This window comes from Rhinolophus sinicus, chromosome 2, assembly GCF_057876585.1.
Source record: "Rhinolophus sinicus isolate RSI-liver-muscle chromosome 2, RSI-T2T, whole genome shotgun sequence".
NCBI classification, from domain to species: domain Eukaryota; kingdom Metazoa; phylum Chordata; class Mammalia; order Chiroptera; family Rhinolophidae; genus Rhinolophus; species Rhinolophus sinicus.
Window position 1 is genome coordinate 7,101,025 of NC_142502.1, and position 19,365 is coordinate 7,120,389.

General features: G+C 41.0%; 1 protein-coding gene across 1 annotated transcript; it reads left to right on the plus strand.

Moving 5' to 3' along the window:
* The first annotated feature begins 158 nt into the window (after positions 1 to 158).
* On the plus strand, positions 159 to 13,359 carry SOD2 (superoxide dismutase 2). Its single transcript, XM_019749569.3, has 5 exons — positions 159 to 319; positions 729 to 931; positions 4,240 to 4,356; positions 8,384 to 8,563; positions 10,520 to 13,359. Exons 1-5 carry the CDS (start codon positions 297 to 299, stop codon positions 10,663 to 10,665), a joined length of 669 nt encoding a protein of 222 aa, XP_019605128.1. The 5' UTR covers positions 159 to 296; the 3' UTR covers positions 10,666 to 13,359.
* The last annotated feature ends 6,006 nt before the right edge of the window (positions 13,360 to 19,365 follow it).

A 19,365-nucleotide genomic window follows, 5' to 3' on the forward strand; every position in this document is an offset into this window, starting at 1 on the left:
CTTCCCTCGGGTGTCAAACCGGGAAGCACGACAGGTGGGCACCGCAGTTCCCTCATCCCACTGGAAAATGTCTCTTCAATCTCGTTTCTCGCGTTCCCTGGGCTGAGGGAGCGGGTCGGGCGAGGGTGGGACAGACCCCGGGGCCGCGCACCCCCCTGAGTGGGAGCGGCGAGCAGGGGGCGGAGCCTGCGGCGGGCGGCGGTGTCCTTGCACCGCAGCCTGGGTCGCGGCTTTATTCCGGGCGGTCAGCGCTGCGCAGCGTCTGGAATTCCGAGAGGCCTGCGGGTGGCGTCACCATGTTGTGCCGGGCAGCGTGCAGGTGAGTCGCCCGGGCCGCGCTGCGCGGCGGGGACGCGGTCCCGGCCCCACGGGCGAAGGGCGCAGGCAGCAGTCGGGCGGCGGGGTCCTCCACGATTCCCTCTCTCTCCCCGCTCAGCCGCTCCCGGGCTGGGACCCGGCGAGTCGAGGGCACTTTCGGGGCCTTGGTGTCGCGGGGCGGCGGCGGGCGGCCCTGCCCGAGGACAGGTGTCAGTTGAGCGCGTCCAGGTGCTGCCCAGGGGCAGGATAGAGGCATTAGTTTAATGCTTCAAACGCGGCCGGCGAGCGAGCAAACGATAGAAAGGCCCAGATGCGCTCCTGCTCCTGCAGCTTCGTCTGCGCAGACGGTCGCTCGCGTTAAAGCGAACTCGCGGCGTGAGCGGGTGGGTCTGTGTTTGCTCTCTTTCCAGTACGAGCCGGAAGCTGGTGCCAGCTTTGGGGTCTCTGGGCTCCAGGCAGAAGCACAGCCTCCCCGACCTGCCGTACGACTATGGCGCCCTGGAGCCTCACATTAATGCCCAGATCATGCAGCTGCACCACAGCAAGCACCACGCGGCCTATGTGAACAACCTGAATGCCACCGAGGAGAAGTACGGCGAGGCGCTGGAGAAGGGTAGGTGCGGGGCTGCCCGACACTGAGAAGCTGGCTGGAGGGAAACAGGAAGGCAGGCGGGTCTCCATAAAGAAAGGCTCCTCAAGGCAGTTTTTAGGTGTAACCTGCTGTCTTCTTAGGCCACCGGTGTTCTGATAATAAATGCTTATTCTATGGTTTAAAAAAAACACAAAGGAAAAAGAAAAAGAAATGCTCCTCTGGTCAGTAGAACCACTTCACGTGTTCCAGGCCGAAATTCACAAGGAAAAGACGCATTTTGTGGGAAACTGAAACAGGCTTGTGTTTATTTACTAATATTTACAATTCAATTAAAATACAATGTGGAGTTGCTTTTTTTTTTAAGAGCTCAGTTGACAAAACCAGTAAGTGTGTGGACTTTTCTGTGTTTTGTGTCTGGGGGTGTGTATGGGAATACTATGTTTTAATGTTTCTGTGCAAAAAACTTACACTTTTCAATGTACTAGTTAAGCAGTGTTTGCAGAGGAAATAATTGACAGTCGTGTTTCCAGACTAGATGTATGGCTTCATTGGCTACACAGTTAAAAAATGTGTTTTTTTCTTAATTATTCCCATTTTTATTGAATTTCAGTACTATGATATTTGTTGAGTAATTTTAAGACAGTGACAGGTTGTTGATTGGGGACATCTAGTGGAAAAATGTAAGAATTTCAGCCTGATTGTGTATGAGGTAAATGGCTAAAAACAAAAAAGAGGAGAAAGTTGCCACATTCTGGAAAATTTATTGTGACAGTGAGAAACCTCAAATACGGCAAAAGATTCTGAATACGGGAAAAGTTTTGGTGATTTAGGAAATAACAAATTCTGGAAGGATGTGGTAATAGTGAGGTTGGGGAATATCCCCAGTTGTGAAAGTGTTTCCTGCATGACAGTATCTGAAAACCTATGAACCTGTCTCTTCAATATTTTCAAAACAGCTTTCAATCCTTTTCTTGCGCAATTGAAGCTTTGCTTGTTTAACAAAAGCCGCCAGAAAAAAAAGCTTTACATTATATTCTACTACATTGCCCATAAATTAATAAGTATCTATGGAGGTTTCTTTTATTTAAAAAGTTATATTTTAAGAATTATTAAAGAGTTACATTTTCATGTTTGAAAATTTGGCAAGAAAGGAGTGTAAGTAAAATAACATCATCAATTTCATCATGTGTAAGTAACATAAATACTTTTCAAACAAAGTATTTAACACTTATTGCGTTTAACAGAAGAAAACACTGAAGTGAAACCAAAGGAAATGTGTTCAGAAAAGTGTTCTTAAAAGCAGATACTAAATCCCACAAGTTTCTATTAAAATTTAAAAATGAATAAACTTTAAGAAATTAAGATTATTAAACTATTTCTCAATAAGCATGTTTTTATTCAATTAGAAAAATTTAGTTATTGATTTATTAAAACACAATTTAATAAACCTACATTTATTTTTAGGGTTACTCGCCAAGAAAAATTAATGAGGGAGATACTGAACTGTAAGAAAATTATTTTGTAAACATAACAACAACATAAAGTTGGCATCTTAAAAAAACTCTCAAATATTATGTATTCAGATACCACGTGGTCCTCTCCTCCTTTCTGAACTGCTAACCGACTGGAGGTTTGGCCTTGTTTCAGAAAGCAATATTTCTTACGTATGTTCTTGCTGTGTGTCCTAAGAACAGAAGTAGAGAGCTTTTTTTATTATGTAAGCTCTGAGCAGAGCACTCGGTGGTTCTTTGTGTCCTTCTCTTTGCTGTTTGGTATCTTGTGAATAATAAATACTCAATATGTATTGAACAAGGGAATTCCCATTTTTCCTAACAGTTCAGTTCATCTGTAGCTTCTGGAAGGCATAGAAAAAATATTTTATTTCGTCTATTTTTTTTAGCAAGGTTGAAAAAAATGTCTTCAAACATGGCATTCTTTCTTTTGAAGTCTCATAGATGTCAGAGAATTCTTTACCTTAGAAACTACATTGAGTATATTCAATTATGTACTCAGCCAACAAACATTCATTGAGTACCTGCTACGTACGAGGCAGTATATCGGGCCCCAGGACATAGCAGTGCAGAAAAGTCCTTGTCCTCACCGGACCTTTCATTCTAGCCGGGAGACGGATGAACACATAAATATGTAGTGTGCCAGGAGTGGCAAGTCCTATGGAGAAAGACAAAGTAGGGGAGTTACCCATTTTACCCTGTGGTTAGAGAAGGCTTCACTGGTGAGGTTGACATTTCAGTAGAGACTTGAAGGAGAGGCGGAACGGAGCATGAGGCTGTGTCTGGGAAGAGTTCCCACACAGGCAGCAGGGGAAGCCCTGAGCTGGGAGCCTGCTGTACTTCTCATGTAAGTGCAAGGAGGCCAGTGTGGCTGGAGCCGGGCCAGCCGGGAGATGCAGAGGGTCACGACATCCATTTCTGTAGCCGATTGTAAGGACTTGGGGTTCACTCTGAGAAATGCAGCCATTGGAGGGGTTTGGCTAAAGGAGTGCCATGATCAGTTTGGGGTCTAGAGGAGCCCTGTGGCCACTGTGTTGAGAATAGACTGTAGGGGATGGGTATAGAAGCAGGAGACCAGTGCCAGACTGGCAGGAATGCAGGTGGGAGATGCTGCTGGTCTGCACAGGAGGTAGGAAGGAGGGATTGGATTCTGGATGTGTTTTAAAGGAAGAGCTGCTTTGCTGGTGGATATGCTGGTGGTTTAGACGGGGGGTGTGAGAGGAAAGGAGTCAAAAATGACCAAAATCTCAAAAATGTCCTGAGAAGACAGCTGGCACTTATGAGACAGGGAAGGTCACAGGAGGAAGCTTGGGGTTGAAAATCAGGAGTTCAGTTTCGAATATGTTGTATTTCTTGTTAATGTAGCATTGAAATATTTCCCGGTGAGTAGTTGTCTATCTGGAAAATGAGAGTTGAAAGTTTTCCATATAGCCCATATATAGAACCGTACAGTTTAGCATTCCAACATTTTCTTTCTTTTTTCTTCATTCTTTCATTTGCTGGAATTTTTTCTATTCAAGAAAACTGAGTTCTTGGAAGCTCCGCAGTGAATTTTCTACTAGCTTTGCCACACCTGCTGAGCCTCTCACTAGTTGTTTAACATGTTATTAATTGATCTGAAAAATCACTGGGGCAAATAATTTTGGGAGGGTTTTTTTTTTCTTTTGTAGGATCTTGAAAATGTGGAATTTTAGGACCTATAGGGATGTTATAGATAAGCTGATTCAATTACCTGACATTTTACAAAGAATAAAATAGTATATAGAATGGTTACAAAAGTAAAATTTTAAAAAATGTATTTGCATTTTAACATTTCAGGTGATGTTACAACTCAGATAGCTCTTCAGCCTGCACTGAAGTTCAATGGTGGAGGCCATCTCAATCATAGCATTTTCTGGACAAACCTGAGCCCTAATGGCGGTGGAGAACCCAAAGGTTGGTAAAAATTGGTGCATGCTTAGCTGCATTTTGTGTATGCTAAGAAGGACTGTTCATTTCCTTATGTTACTTTAATTCTCTCTGAGGTATCATAATGGCCTATTTTTCATAGCAAGCAGTACAACCAAGTTGTAACTGTCAGAGGGACATATGTAAGAATAGAGAACGCATTCAGGGAGTTGTGTCATCAGATTTTATACACAAACACAATATCATATACAGTGTCAATATCACATACTTTTCTACATTAGGGAAAGACAGAGAAACACTTTTTAGAAAAGATAAACTTTCACTTACTAGCTCTAGGACTTGTGAGATACTTAACCATTCTGTAGTTTAATTTCTTCATCTCTGATACAGAGATAATAATAAACTCTTTTTTTTTGTTTGTTTTTCTTTTTAAAAGTTTTTTGGGGTGACAATTGTTAGTAAAGTTACATAAATTTCAGGTGTACAATTCTGTATTACATCCTCTATAAATCACATTGTGTGTTCACCACCCAGAGCCAGTTCTCCTTCCATCGCCATATGTTTGATCCCCTTTACCCTCATCTACCACCTCCTTCCCCTCTGGTAACCACTAAACTATTGTCTGTGTCTATGAGTTTTTGTTTCTCATTTGTTTGTCTTGTTCTTTTGTTTTTGGTTTATATACCACATATCAGTGAAATCATATGGTTCTCTGCTTTTTCTGTCTGACTTATTTCGCTTAGCGTTATGATCTCAAGATCCATCTATGTTGTCACAAATGGTCCTATTTCATCTTTTCTTACTGCCGAATAGTATTCCATTGTGTATATGTACCACAACTTCTTTATCCATTCATCTATTGAAGGACATTTTGGTTGTTTCCATGTCTTGGCCACTGTAAATAAAGCTGCAATGAACATTGGAGTACACTTGTCTTTATGGATAAATGTTTTCAAATATTTTGGATAGATACCCAGGAGAGGGATTGCTGGGTCATACGGTAAATCTATTTGTAATTTTTTGAGGAACCTCCACACTGCCTTCCATAGTGGCTACACTAGTCTGCATTCCCAACAACAGTGTATGAGGGTTCCTTTTTCTCCACAGCCTCTCCAACACTTGTTGCTATTTGTCTTGTTGATGATAGCCATTCTGACTGGGGTGAGGTGATATCTCATTGTGGTTTTTATTTGCATTTCTCTGATGATTAGTGATGTTGAACATTTTTTCATATGTCTATTTGCCATTTGTATGTCCTCTTTGGAGAAATGTCTCTTTAGGTTGTCTGCCCATTTTTCAATTGGGTTGTTTGTTTTGTTGTTGTTGAGTTGTTTGAGTTCCTTGTATATTTTAGATATTAGCCCCTTATCGGAGGCACTGTTTGCAAAAATCTTCTCCCATTTGTTTGGTTGCCATTTTATTTTGTCGATGGTATCTTTTGCTATGCAGAAGATTTTAGGTTTGATGTAGTGCCATTCATTTGTTTTAGCTTTTACTTCCATTGCCTTTGGAGTCAAATTCATAAAATGCTCTTTGAACCCAAGGTCCATAAGTTTAGTATCTATGTTTTCTTCTATGCATTTTATTGTTTCAGGTCTTATGCTTAGGTCTTTGATCCATTTTGAATTAATTTTGTACATGGTGACAGATAGCAGTCCAGTTTCATTCTTTTGCACGTGGCTTTCCAATTCTCCCAGCACCATTTATTGGAGAGGCTGTCTTTTCTCCATTGTATGTTTTTTGCTTCTTTTTCAAAAATTATCTGTCCATATTTATGTGGTTTTATTTCTGGGTTCTCAATTCTATTCCATTGGTCTATGTGTCTGTTTTTCGGTCAATACCATGCTGTTTTGAATATTGTAGCCCTGTAGTACAAGCTAAAGTCAGGGAGTGTGATACCTCCAGTATTGTTCTTTTTTCTTAAGCTTGCTTTGGCTATTCGGGGTCTTTTGTGGTTCCAAACAAATCTGATGATTTTTTTTTTTTTTTTAAAGATTTTATTGGGGAAGGGGAACAGGACTTTATTGGGGGAACAGTGTGTACTTCCAGGCCTTTTTTCCAAGTCAAGCTGTTGTCCTTTCAATCTTAGCTGTGGAGGGTGCTGTTCAGCTTCAAGTTGTTGTCCTTTTAGTCTTAGTTGTGGAGGGCGCAGCTCAGCTCCAGGTCCAGTTGCCGTTTCTAGTTGCAGGGAGCACAGCCCACCATCCCTTGCGGGAGTCGAACCGACAACCTTTTGGTTGAGAGGACATGTTCCAACCAACTTTGTCAGTGGCAGCTCAGCTCAGGGTGCCGTGTTCAATCTTAGTTGCAGGGGGTGGAGCCCACCATCCCTTGCAGGACTCGAGGAGTTGAACCAGCAACCTTGTGGTTGAGAGCCCACTGGCCCATGTGGGAATCGAACCGGCAGCCTTCGGAGTTAGGAGCATGGAGCTCTAACCGCCTGAGCCACTGTGCCGGCCCCAATCTGATGATGTTTTGTTCTATTTCTTTAAAAAATGCCATTGGGATTTTGATGGGGATTGCATTAAATCTGCTTTGGGAAATATTGCCATTTTAACTATGTTGATTCTTCCAATCCATGAACACGGACTGTCTTTCCAATAATAGGCTCTTTTGAGAATTAAATAAGTAATTATATGTAGTGCATACAGTAGTACCTTTTGCTATTATTTTACCACTGTTGCTAACTGAAAAGAAGTCAGTTGTCCCGGAAAATCAGGTTTTCCGGGACAACTGCAGGTGATGAGAGGGGTACGGAGCTGATGGTCTGGCCTGCTCTCCTCATGTACTTGATTTCCTGTGTAGAGTGTGGAGGCCCAGATGACTAATTATCCTCCTCATCCCAGGGAAGGTATGGGGCACAGATACAGCTCCCTTCCTTTATTTCTGGGCTTCTGGAGTGTACCTTAAGTTTATGGGCTTTTTGTTTTTTTAAATTGTGTTCTAGAAGGCATCATATGCACTTGAAATAAGCAATTTCATTAAGAAGTAAAGATGGATGGGGGTGGGTAACATGGGAAGTTGGGCAATTTATTATTTGTGAGTTAGGTTTTCAGACCACGACCTATACTTTTTTTCTTTTTTAATTTAATTGGGGAATATTGGAGAACAGTGTGTTTCTCCAGGGCCCATCAGCTCCAAGTTGTCCTTCAGTCTAGTTGTGGAGGGCGCAGCTCAGCTCCAAGTCCAGTTGCCATTTTCAATCTTAGTTGTAGGGGGCGCAGCCGACCATCCTATGTGGGAATTGAATCAGCAACCTTGTTGTCAAGAGTTGTGCTCTAACCAGCTGAGCCATTCGGCTGCCCCGACCTAATACTTTTGAGGTTTTGTGAGTCACCAGAGTATCAGATACGCCCCTATTCAACCAACAGGTGTTGGTATTCTCTGCCTTCTTGTGTTATCTGTACCACTTTATTCCATCGTTTGTGCTTATAATATGATTACTTTTAAACCAATAGAATGAGAGAAATGATGTTTTTGGTCCAGTTGATTTGGTTGATGTGCTCAATCTAAAATTATAATTATATTCTGTTTTACTACAGAATAAAAAAGGGTTATGGCTCTTAAAGTGTACTCTTAGTTCAGAGAAGAAAATCACTCTTTTTAAAATGATATACTTGAGAGGGGAAAGATCTAGACTGCCTTGGAGAAGAACCAGATAGCAGCCATAGCATTTTATTCCCCAACTGAGACAGAGCAGGAAGGGTAGAAGTCAATGTAAAATTTTCACTAAGAGGACAAAAAGAAAGCTAATGGAAAATATTCTCTCTTTCCTGATGGCAATAGCACAGTGAGTGAAGAAACGCCCCCTAACATGCTTCAGTAACAAACATGTGAATTCACATTGTGAGACCTGTGACACTGGTGTCAGGGCAGAGTAACACAGTGCTATGTAGGCTCACTGGGTTTTGTTATATCTTCTGTATGATGTTGTCTTCTTGTATCTTGGGCCATATGACAAGATTATTTTAATACATGTACTACAGTATTTTACTGTAATTGTTGCCATCTATTCATTTATGGGTGTTCTTTGGATTTTTTTTTTCTTTAATAGGGGAATTGCTGGAAGCCATCAAACGTGACTTTGGCTCCTTCGCCAAATTGAAGGAGAAGCTGACCACTGTATCTGCTGGTGTTCAAGGCTCAGGTTGGGGCTGGCTTGGCTTCAATAAGGAGCAGGGACGCTTACAGATTGCTGCCTGTCCTAACCAGGATCCCCTGCAGGGCACAACAGGTGAGACTGCAAAACTGTTACACATTCATTTGGGAGAGATGGTTCACTCTAAAGCAGGGGTGTCCAAACTGCGGCCCGCGGGCCAACTGCGGCCCGCCATCCATTTTTAATTGGCCCGCAGCAAATTCCAAAAATATATTTAGTTTACTTAAATAAACCAGGTGAGGCAATACGTACTTCACCTCGAGTGAGTGGCCTGGCTGTTTGTGTATTTTACCACATATGGCCCTTGGTAAAAAACATTGAAAAACGTTTGGACACCCCTGCTCTAAAGCATTTAACTGGAAATAAGCAAAACCAGCAGTGTTTAAATCTATCATCTGCATATACTCATTTGAGCAAATCTTAACAGATATGCCCAGAGTCTTATGTGAGCTACAGTACTTTAAAAGTCCTTGGTATTTTGAAATCTTAAATCTTATAAAAAATAAGCACATGTAATTTTACAGATACATTAACAAAAAAATGTCTTAAACTCTGCTTCATTTGTCAGAGTTCATATCAGCTTACATGTTAGGTTGATGCAAAGGTAATTGTGGTTTTTGCAATTACTTTTAACCTTTTAAACCGCAATTGCTTTTGCACCAACCTAATAATTATATGCACTAAAAAAAACCCCTAAAGTTAGATAAACAAGAGTGAGGAAAAGATGTATGAGCTGAGTGTGACCAGACCTTGGACTCTCACTGCCTCTGTTGACACTTGTAGTCTAACTGGACGAGGGAGCTCGGGTTTCCAGAATTCTGCCTTCCTGGGGGGGTTTAGTCTATGAAAATATTTGGCTTAGAAGCATTAGGCTGGGCTCACCCAGTCCCTTTTCATGTTGAGCCAGATTGAATTAGAAGCTGAGTAGGAAGAAGAGTCCTAAGTTATCCAGCAGGTAGCTGGAACTGTGATCTTCAACGTGAAGAAGCCCAAGTGACACCTTAACATCGAACAAAGGTGGCTCTCAGCCACCTCTCTACCACTACACAAGTCAGAAGACTTGGTTCTGTGACTCACTTACCGATATACTCAGACTTTGCCAGCATCTAAATGGCTCTTTTAGGAAAGTGAGATACCACAGAATTTGTAAAAGCAACAAAAGACTTGTGAGCACTGGCTGCTGTAGAGAGTCAGGTACACCTGTGAAGGTACCTAACTGGAAAGGCTCTGATTTCCAGGTGAATCCTGGCAACATCTCCTCTCCCACTTGAAGAAAGCCCATGGGAATGAAAATAAGTGAGTCACAGCAATTTATTTGTGGGAAAAATCATTTGCAAATTTCACTACCTTAATAATTTATAATAAATTATTGGTGACATACCTCACAACTGATCGACATACTGGTTGAGAATTATTTTCTAGAGGAGAACTCTCATTTATTTAGTTTGAGAGTTTTTTTTAAAAAATGTTTTATAGATATAACTATTTCTTCATTTACACTATTTTGCTTCTGAAACCAGGATATCTTTTTCTTTAGTCCTATTCAGTTTTTCTGACTAACCTGTTCTTTCTATTAGTGTCTCATAAATGCTTTTATTCCCCAAGACTAACACTAGCCTTGCGGAGCAGCAGGGCAGGTTTCTCACAACCCCCTGTGGAAGGTCGTCAGTCACCCCCACAAACAACACACCCTTCCTGAGACCCCCAATGAGGATGGCTAAGAATGGGCTCTTGGATAAATCTGTTAGTATTTTAAGAACAGCTATTAAAATATTGTAGTTCATTGATTTTCCCAAGTCTACTTTAATTATTTTTACTGTTTATCACCTTTTCTTCCAAAGAGTGAAGTTTGAAATCTTTTTATAGGAATATTTATTCTTATGCTCATTTCCTATTTATATGAGAAACTGAAAAATGGATGAGAATGCTGTAAAGATAATTTTGTATGCATAGGATAAAGATTAAATTGAGAAGATGCAGTGTTTCAGATTGAAATTTATAGTTTTTGCTTTTTTCTCTTCTTTCCGATAGGTCTTATTCCACTGCTGGGAATTGATGTGTGGGAGCATGCTTATTACCTGCAGTATAAAAATGTCAGACCTGATTACCTAAAAGCTATTTGGAATGTAGTCAACTGGGAGAATGTAACTGAAAGGTACATGGCTTGCAAAAAGTAAAACATGAGCTTTGCACGGAACACATAAAGCTCTTTGTGACTACTTTTGTAGTAGTGCAGAGTACCCGATATACCCGTAAGCTGCTCTATTGTAGTGCTGAATGTAGCTTATTCAAATATTTGACACACATAATGTAGTGCTGTGAATCATTTCTTTGTTATTGAGCAACCGTTTGAAAGTGTTAAATGCTTTGTATGATTTAGTCTTTTGATTGAACATTTTCTTCAGAGAGCTGAAATACCTAGGAGGTTATGAGTGTCATCGTAAAGCCATCAAAAATATTGTATCCCTATTCTGTTGGGGCCTCTAGCAAAGGCTTTCTAATCCTGTTTTATTGCATTTATTGAAAATCTAGTCTTTTGCCCCAGTTGTGTAACAATAAAATATTAAATTTATTCCCCAAGAGATAGTTTTCTACTAAAAATTTATCTTTTTGTAAGTAATCCTCTGTTTAGGATATCACCCAGTGGTCTTTAATTATTTATGGTCACATGTTGCACAAAGTTAACACCATTTGTCGTTTAAAAAAACATAACTTGATTGCTAGTTGAGACTTGCTTTATTATGAGAAGGAAATAGTTGTGCATCTGAATTTTTTTATAGGAAGAAATACAAAGACCATTACATGGAATTTTGTCCTCAAACATATGGGTCAATTTGGGCCTAGTTGATGAAATCAGTGACAGGGATGAGGCCACCGGTCATTGGCCAGGTACTGGCCCCCTTCTTTCACGCCTGTTCTGAGCTGCCCTCTCAAGAGCACCGGCCTGGTCAGGCTCTGCCTTCCCAGTGACGAGAGAGGCAAAGCGGCTCCTAGACACGGTCAGCTGCGCCTCTCACAGTAACATTCATTGTCAAACACTTGTTTTAGAGTTACTCTATCCATTTGATGCTTTTTTTTAGAAAATGTACAATCACTTACAGGAGCTTTATATTGCTGAGTTTTTTCAATAAAGGAATACTATACGCGTAATACAGCGACACAGCATGTCAGATTATGTTCCTGTTCTGTTGTAAACGGAGCTCTTTCCCTGTAGCAGGGGGCCTTGGTGCACTTGGCTCAGTGTTCATCCCGTTTCAGCATCTTTCTCCTCACCTTTAATGGCTATATAATGTTTTATCAATTGGACATTTCCTACTTTATTTTACAGTTCTATTACTGAATATTACATTTGTTTCTAATTGTTTATTATAAATAATGCTGTAATGAGCAACCCACATAGGTTTTACTTTCGACTGGAATGTTTTTTCTAAATAGGTTTATTCTTAAACCTATTTAGTAACAGGATGTTTTCCCAAGTTTTTTATCTTTTCCCCACTTTATTTTCCTTTTTTTTTAAATGGAAAAATGGAGTAACTTAGCAATTTCAATATTGAAGACTGAAGTTTAAAAAATAATTAAATTCAAAGCACTTTTCTTTTAGAATTCAATTAGAAAAGCATTGAGGCCTTCTGAATTGTCAGGAGTATTGATGAAACTGATGATAACTGTGTGTGTGTGTGTGTGTGTGCGTGCGTGCGTGCGTGCGTGCGTGCACGTGTGTGTGTTTATGCTTATGGATTGAAAATACTTGAGAGACTTATCTTTATATACCAAAGTTAAATGACTTTCATGGAGGGCAAGTGGGAGTCATGTGATTACTGCTTACATATATAATATATATGCTTATATATTTATACATAAGGCATTGAACTCTTGAAACTGACCTTCTAGAAAAGTAGGACCTTTTGAAAGATGGGCTTTTGAATACAAGTAGTCTGCTAGATCATGGTTTGTATGGAACTGAGAAGTGCATAGACCACTGATTTATATAAAACTTTTTGACTCTTACTAAGCATTAAGATTGCAAAAAAAAAATTCAATATTGAAATTTCTATGGGGCTCCATTTTTGCTTTGGCTTTATGTTGAGGGAATGAGGGAAAGCACACTGTCCTCACTAACGTTTTGCTTTTTCCTCCCTGTCGGATAGATTTTAAGAGTCTAAGATAATTTACAGATTTTAATCATCCAGTGGAAAATGAGACCAAGATTCTGTTTAGCCCTGTGTTTCATAGTAGAAAAGAAACAGAAAAGGTGGAATAGCCGTTTCTTTTGAAAAGAGCATGTGTTGTTCATCCAGGAAGGCTACTTGTGACTGAATCAGCAGTGCCTGCTCTAGTCTAGATGTGCTTCACAAACCTTAGCATGATTTGCGCTGCAGGGGAACAGGACACCAAACAAACACGGTCTCTGAAATAGTATCTGTTGCTTGAACCATTGTGTAATAATTCAACTTTAATGTTGAGAAATTACAACTTGATTACACCTCAAATTCAGGATCTTAAAATGAGATTTGAATTTCTGTTGGGTACCTTTAAAAAAGTAGCATCAAAATTATAAAATTAAGATTGATGTGTGTTGTGAGTCATATCTAAAACTAGGTATAAACAAATTTTATTTCCTAAATTTCAAGGGTACTACTGTTTGGGAAACCTATTACATAACCTTTATAAATCACTATCACTCATCTTTAGTCATACCCTAATGATCCAGCAAGCTAGTGTCCTGTCTTCTAAGATACGCATAGTACATAATAAAAATCCAATAAGGTCCTGGATAGTTTTCACTTGATTATTCATTAAAGAAACATTTATTTTCCTATTGTAAGTGTGAAATTTTTTGATTGTTAATAAAAATCTTTCAACTGTCAAAAGAGGTCTGTGTTTTGCATGTGTGTCAAAACTTGAATCCTACATGCTTTATCATTTTTACTGTGGGAAGGGAATACTAAATGACAGGTAGTTGAAATTTTAGTCTTAAATCCCAGATAGGAACTCTATCTCCAGTCATATCTGTAGTAAGTCACCTGAAAATGTAATAGCATAATATTTTATTTTTTATTATTTTTTTACACTTTATTTAGACATTCAATATTATATTAGTTTCGGGTATACAGCATAGTGGTTAGACATTTCTATAATTTAAGAAGTGGGCCGGCCCGATGGCTCAGGTGGTTGGAGCTCCTAAATGGTTGCTTGAACCATTGTGTAATAATTAAACTTTATTACACTGAAGGCTGTGTACACTGAAGTCTATAACGCTGAAGGCTGCCGGTTTGATTCCCACATAGGCCAGTGGGCTCTCAATCACAAGGTTGGCAGTTCAACTCCTCGACTCCCGCAAGGGATGGTGGGCTGTGCCCCCTGCAACTAACAATGGCAACTGGACCTGGAGCTGAACTGTTCCCTCCACAACTACGATTGAAAGAACAACAATTTGACTTGGGAAAAAAATCCTGGAAGTACACACTGTTCCCCAATAAAGTCCTGTTTCCCTTCCCCAATAAAAAATAATAATTTAAGAAGTAATCCCCTTGACTAGTCTAGTACCCACCTGGCACTATACATAGTTATTACCATATTATTGACTATATTGCCTATGCTGTACTTTATATCCCATAACTATTTTGTAACTACCAATTTGTACTTCTTAATGCCTTCACCTTTTACACCTACCCCTCAACCTCCCTCCCATCTATCACCCCAATAAATCTAGTTCCCATCTGATACCATGCATAGTTACTAAAATATTGACTATAATCCATATGCTGTACTTTGTATCCCCATGACTACTGTGTAACAACAAATTTGTACTTAATCCTTTCCCTTTTTCACTCATCCCCAACCCACCTCCCATCTGGCAACCGTCAAAATGTTCTCTGTATCTATGAGTTAGTTTCTGTTTATTTTGTTCTTTGGGTTCCACATATAAGCGAAGTCACATTGCATCTTTCTTTGTCTGACATACTCCACTCAGCACAATACCCCCTAGTTCCCTCCATGCCACCACAGATGGCAAGAACCCATTCCCTTTGACAGCAGAACAATATTCCATTGTATACATGTACCACCTACTCTATCCATTCTTCCATTGATGGACACCTAGACCACCTCCACATCTTGGCCATTCTAAACATTGTTGCAATAAATACATGGATGCACACATCCCCTCGAAGTAGCATTTTGGGTTTCTTTGTATAAATACCCAGAAGTGGGATTACTGGGACCTTCTTTGTCTCTTGTTATAACCTTTGTTTTAAAGTCTATTTTGTCTGTTATAAGTATTGCTACCCCAGCTTTTTCATCTGTTTCCATTTTCATGGAATATCTTTTCCCCATCCCTTTCAATCTGTGTGCCTTTTGACCTAAAGTGAATCTTCTGTAAGCAGCATTGTAAGGGTCTTGTTATCTATTCAGGCTCCCTATCTTTTGATTGGAGCATTTAGTCTATGATAGATATGTAGTTATTGCCATTTTATTCATATTTTTGTTTTTTGTTTTTTTGTTTTTTTCCTTTTCATCTTAAGTCCCTCTAAGATTCCTTGTAATACTGGTTTGGTAGTGATGAACTTCTCTAGTTTTTTCTTGTCTGGGAAGCTCTTTATCTGTCTTTCTATTCTAAATGATAGCTTTGTTGGGTAGAATAATATTGGTTGTAGATCCTTGCTTTTCATCACTTTGAATATTTCCTGCCAATCCCTTCTGGCCTTCAAACTTTCTGTTGAGAAATCAGCTGATAGTCTTATGGAAGCTCCCTTGTATGTAACTAACTGCTTTTCTCTCGCAGCTTTTAAGATTCTCTCTTGGTCTCTAAATTTTGGCCTTTTAATTATGATGTGTGTTGGTGTGGGCCTCTTTGGGACTCCCCTTGTTTGAGACTGTCTGTGCTTCCTGGGCTTGTATGTATTTCCTTCACTAGATTAGGGAAGTTTTCCATCATTATTTCTTCAAATAGGTTTTCAATTCCTTGCTCTCTTCTTCTGGTATCCCTATCATGTGAATGTTGGTGTGCTTAACGTTGTCCCAGAGGCCCCTTAAACTCTCCTCAATTTTTTGGATTCTTTTTTTTTCCCCTCTCCTGATTGGGTTTTTTCTGCTATCTTATCTTTTAAATTGCTGATCGAACTCTCTGCTTCATCTAATCTATTTATTCCCTGTAATGTATTCTTCATTTCAGTTTTGTGTTCTTTATTTTTTTATGTTTTCTATCTCTTTGTTGAAGTCCTCCCTGAGACCACTGAGCATCCTTCTAACCAGTGTTTTGAACTCTGTGTTTGGTAGTTTGTCTCCATTTTGTTTAGCTCCTTTTCTGGAGCTTTTTTCTGTTCTTTTATTTGGGACATGTTTCTTTGTCTCCCCATTTTGGCTGCCTCCCTGTATTTGTTTCTATGTATTAGGTAGGGCTGCTATGCCTCCCGGTCTTAGTAGAGTGGCCTTATGTAGGAGGTGTCCTGTGGGACCCAGTCTCCCTTGTCACCTGAGCTGGGTGCTCCAGGTGTGTCCCTTGTGTGGGTTGTGTGTCCCCTCCCATTGTAGTTGAGCCTTGGTTGCTGTTTGCACATCAGTGGGAAAGACTGACCCTTACACTGATTGGTTGTGAGGACTGGCTGTGACTACAGTGGAGGAGCTGCAGTGCAAGGGCTGACCCTTCACAGCAGGGTTCACTTTAGCAGGTCTCTGGTGCCTGCCCAGTCTGCCCTTTGGGTGTGTTGTCCTTGGAGGTGGCTGTGTGATGCTATGCCTCGGTCCAAATCTGGCCACCAGGCATGCCAGCCCTGGGGCCTCCTGGGAGGGGACTTGCTGCAGGCCAAATTTAGCTGCAGCTTGTGCCCTGCCCCGGGCCACGTGATATGAGCCACACTGCGTTTGGAGGTGCCCGAAGAGGCCAATCTGTGAACTGAGGCTGGCTCTCACTAGTGCCGGTTTTAGGGCTGCTCAGCCAGAAGTACAGAACACACTGAAGCCAGATGCTGCTTGTTTGGGTTTTGTGAACCTTTGAGACATTTTAGGACAGTTCTGAAGCATGAGCTAAGACAGGTTGTTTGTGTGGAAAAGCCACTGGAATTGGCTTGCATGGCCCACTTGGGCGGGTCTCAGAATCACTAGCACGGGGCAGATGAAAGGTGATAGCCAGTTTGATGGAGACTCAGATGTGGCATCTATCTGCATCTGGGCACAGGGAGGGGGAGGGCTCAACAAAAAGCAATGGCTTCTGCCAGCTCCTCCCTCCGGGAGAAAGCTGCCCCTCTAGTCGTCACCCTGAAGTGAGACAACTCAGTCCCTCACCATATGTCCATGGCACATTTCGAGCTGTTGCCCAGTGCAGGAGTTCAGAGCAAGTGAGTCCGCCAGAGAGTTAAGTCCACATGTGGTCTGTTTAAGAGGAGCACCTGGGAGTGCAGCTGCCCTCCGTCTCACTCAGACACAATTTCTGCTGGTTTTTACAGCCAGAAGTTATGGGGACTTTCCTCCCTGACACTGAGACCCTGGGTTGGGGAGGGGTTGGGACCCCTTGCTCCTCTGAGGGCCTTCATATCTCTTTGCGTGTGGGACCAGCGTGTTTCAAATCTCTGCTCCTCCTACCAGCCTCAAGGTGGCTTCTTCTGTATGTGCTTAGATGTAGGGCTTTGGTTCAGCTAGACTTCCGTTGATTCTCAATGATGGTTGTTTTGTGATTTAATTGCAATTGATGTGGTCCTGAGAGGAGGTGAGCATAGCGTTTACCTACTCTGCCATCTTGACCAGAAATCTAGTATAGTGTTTTATATACTAAATTATAAAGTTATTATAACATCTTAGAACATTAACCAGATATAGAATATTGCCTTAACTCTGGAAAAAAAGAAGTAATCTGACTTTTATCACAAGATGTATTTTACATAAAGTTCTGGACTGGTGATATTTTGTTTACTCTGGTATGGGGAAGTACAAGCATACCTAGAGCCCCTTTCCCTGGACTGCTAGAAAAATGTCTTTGGAAAGCAAAGTGAGGTTCACCTGTGTTTGGTGAAGTCATGCTGTCTGCGGTTCCACGAGTGCTTATAAGAGTAAGTGCTTCTGCTCTCAAGATGCTTCTGAACACATTTTGAAAAATGTTAGTTTAGTTTGAAAGGGAAAGAGAATGAATGCTTTTGAGTTCCTGCTTCATGCTAGTCATTTTACTCTCATTGTGTCTCATTGTGGCACTCAGTACTTCTCTTAATGCACAACTTAGTGCTAATTCCATGTTCTTTTCTGCTCCCACTAAAATAAGCTTCAGAAAGGCCCTGGACAGAACGTTCTTGCTCGTTTGTGTGTCATTGGTACTGAGCACACAATTCTGGGCTTATATTCAAATACCTTTATTAAATAATGTGATTTAATATAATCATATAATATAAATAATAGGTACCCTTGAGGCTCAGAAATTAACATACCAAACCCACAAAGACATTTGACCACATAGCTGCTGTGACTGCGAGGGCCTTAGCTTACTCTTCTCCATGCCACTTGTCTTTACATGTGGCATGGAGGTAACCAGGAATTGGGTACTGGGAGGCCTGGGTCCTGGGCCCGGTGCTTTTACTCGGCACTGTGTGGTCATAATGCCTGATTTGGGTCCTATTCCGTTTATGTAAAATAATGGATTTGGAGCGAGAACCTTAGGTGCCAACTCTAGCTTTTTATAGATTTATTTGTGTATTGACTAAAATTATGGTGGATAAATACATACTGATGATGTTAAATGTCCATGTCATTTTAAAAAGGCGTTCAATTTATATCCTTTAAACAAGGGTTCTCCAACCAAGAGAATACTTACTGGTAGTGTTCACAGTTGGCTCCATCTTTGGGGCTCAGGGAGGAAAAAACCAAATGAATCTTTTTAGCTCCTAGTCCCCATCAGCATACGAGGGTTATGAAAAGCAGCTTTTCCTAATGATACCTCATGTGTGTTCATAGGGAGTGGCATAGCACAGGATGCAGAGCCAGGATGCCTGAGTTTACATCCCAGTTCCACTACTATTTTTAGTTAAGGTAAATGCAGTTGCTATACTGAAACTCCCCAAACAAATGATGCCTAAATGAATAAACTCTGGTAGAAGTAATTTCTCTCCTGTATAAAGCTCCAAGTGCTTTATCTGGTTGGTGGTCTACTTCCTTCCTATTAGTGATTCACATACCAAGCTTTCTACTGTGGCCCAACCATTTTCAGTATGTAGCTTCCAGGATTTTTGTACTTGTCAGCAGCAAGCTGGCAGGAGGGGAGAGAGCCTGGAGAGTTGCTTATGGGAAGTTCTAGGGTCTGGCACACAGCATTTCTGCTCACATCTCATTGGCTAGAAATTAGTCACATGGCAACACCAAACTGCCAGGGACACTGGTGGAGAATGCAGTCTTGCATGCCGGGGAAAAAAGGAAATGGGTGTGCTGGGCAGGTCCCCAGTGCCTTTCTGGATACCACATCTGTGTTTCCTTCTCATTTTTAGAGCACTTATCCCTTCTGGAAGGGAGAAAATGCAAAGTCCTGATTCCAACTGTACAATTTTCTCCATTAGATTTATTTGTGTGTCCTCCATCCTCCATGATCTAGTGACTTATGAACCAAAAAGTCAAGGTATCTGCCTGCCTTTCCCATCCCAACCCAGCATACATGGAGGTGCATGGACAGAAAACTGCAATAAAAAGTCCTATTAAGAAAAGGGGGAAGAAATACTTAGCATTCACCAGTACCTGGCTGCCACTGGGAGGCGTTCTCATAGGGTGAGAGAAGTTTCCTGACCAGACCCTGATTTCGCTCCCTGGGAGGAATTATTTGGTGCATTGTTCTCATGGCTGCTGGCTCCATGCCCCCAGAGGTTCTGATATGTGTGTGCTTCAGGATTCATCTGGAGTAGGTGGGC

What these genes read in the sequence shown, in the direction of transcription:
- SOD2 (XM_019749569.3), top strand. Translation starts at nt 297, where the DNA reads ATGTTGTGCCGGGCAGCGTGCAG. An exon ending in CGGCGAGGCGCTGGAGAAGG is followed by an intron (nt 932 to 4,239) that starts GTAGGTGCGGGG and finishes TTAACATTTCAG; the next exon opens with GTGATGTTACAACTCAGATA. An exon ending in TGGCGGTGGAGAACCCAAAG is followed by an intron (nt 4,357 to 8,383) that starts GTTGGTAAAAAT and finishes TTTCTTTAATAG; the next exon opens with GGGAATTGCTGGAAGCCATC.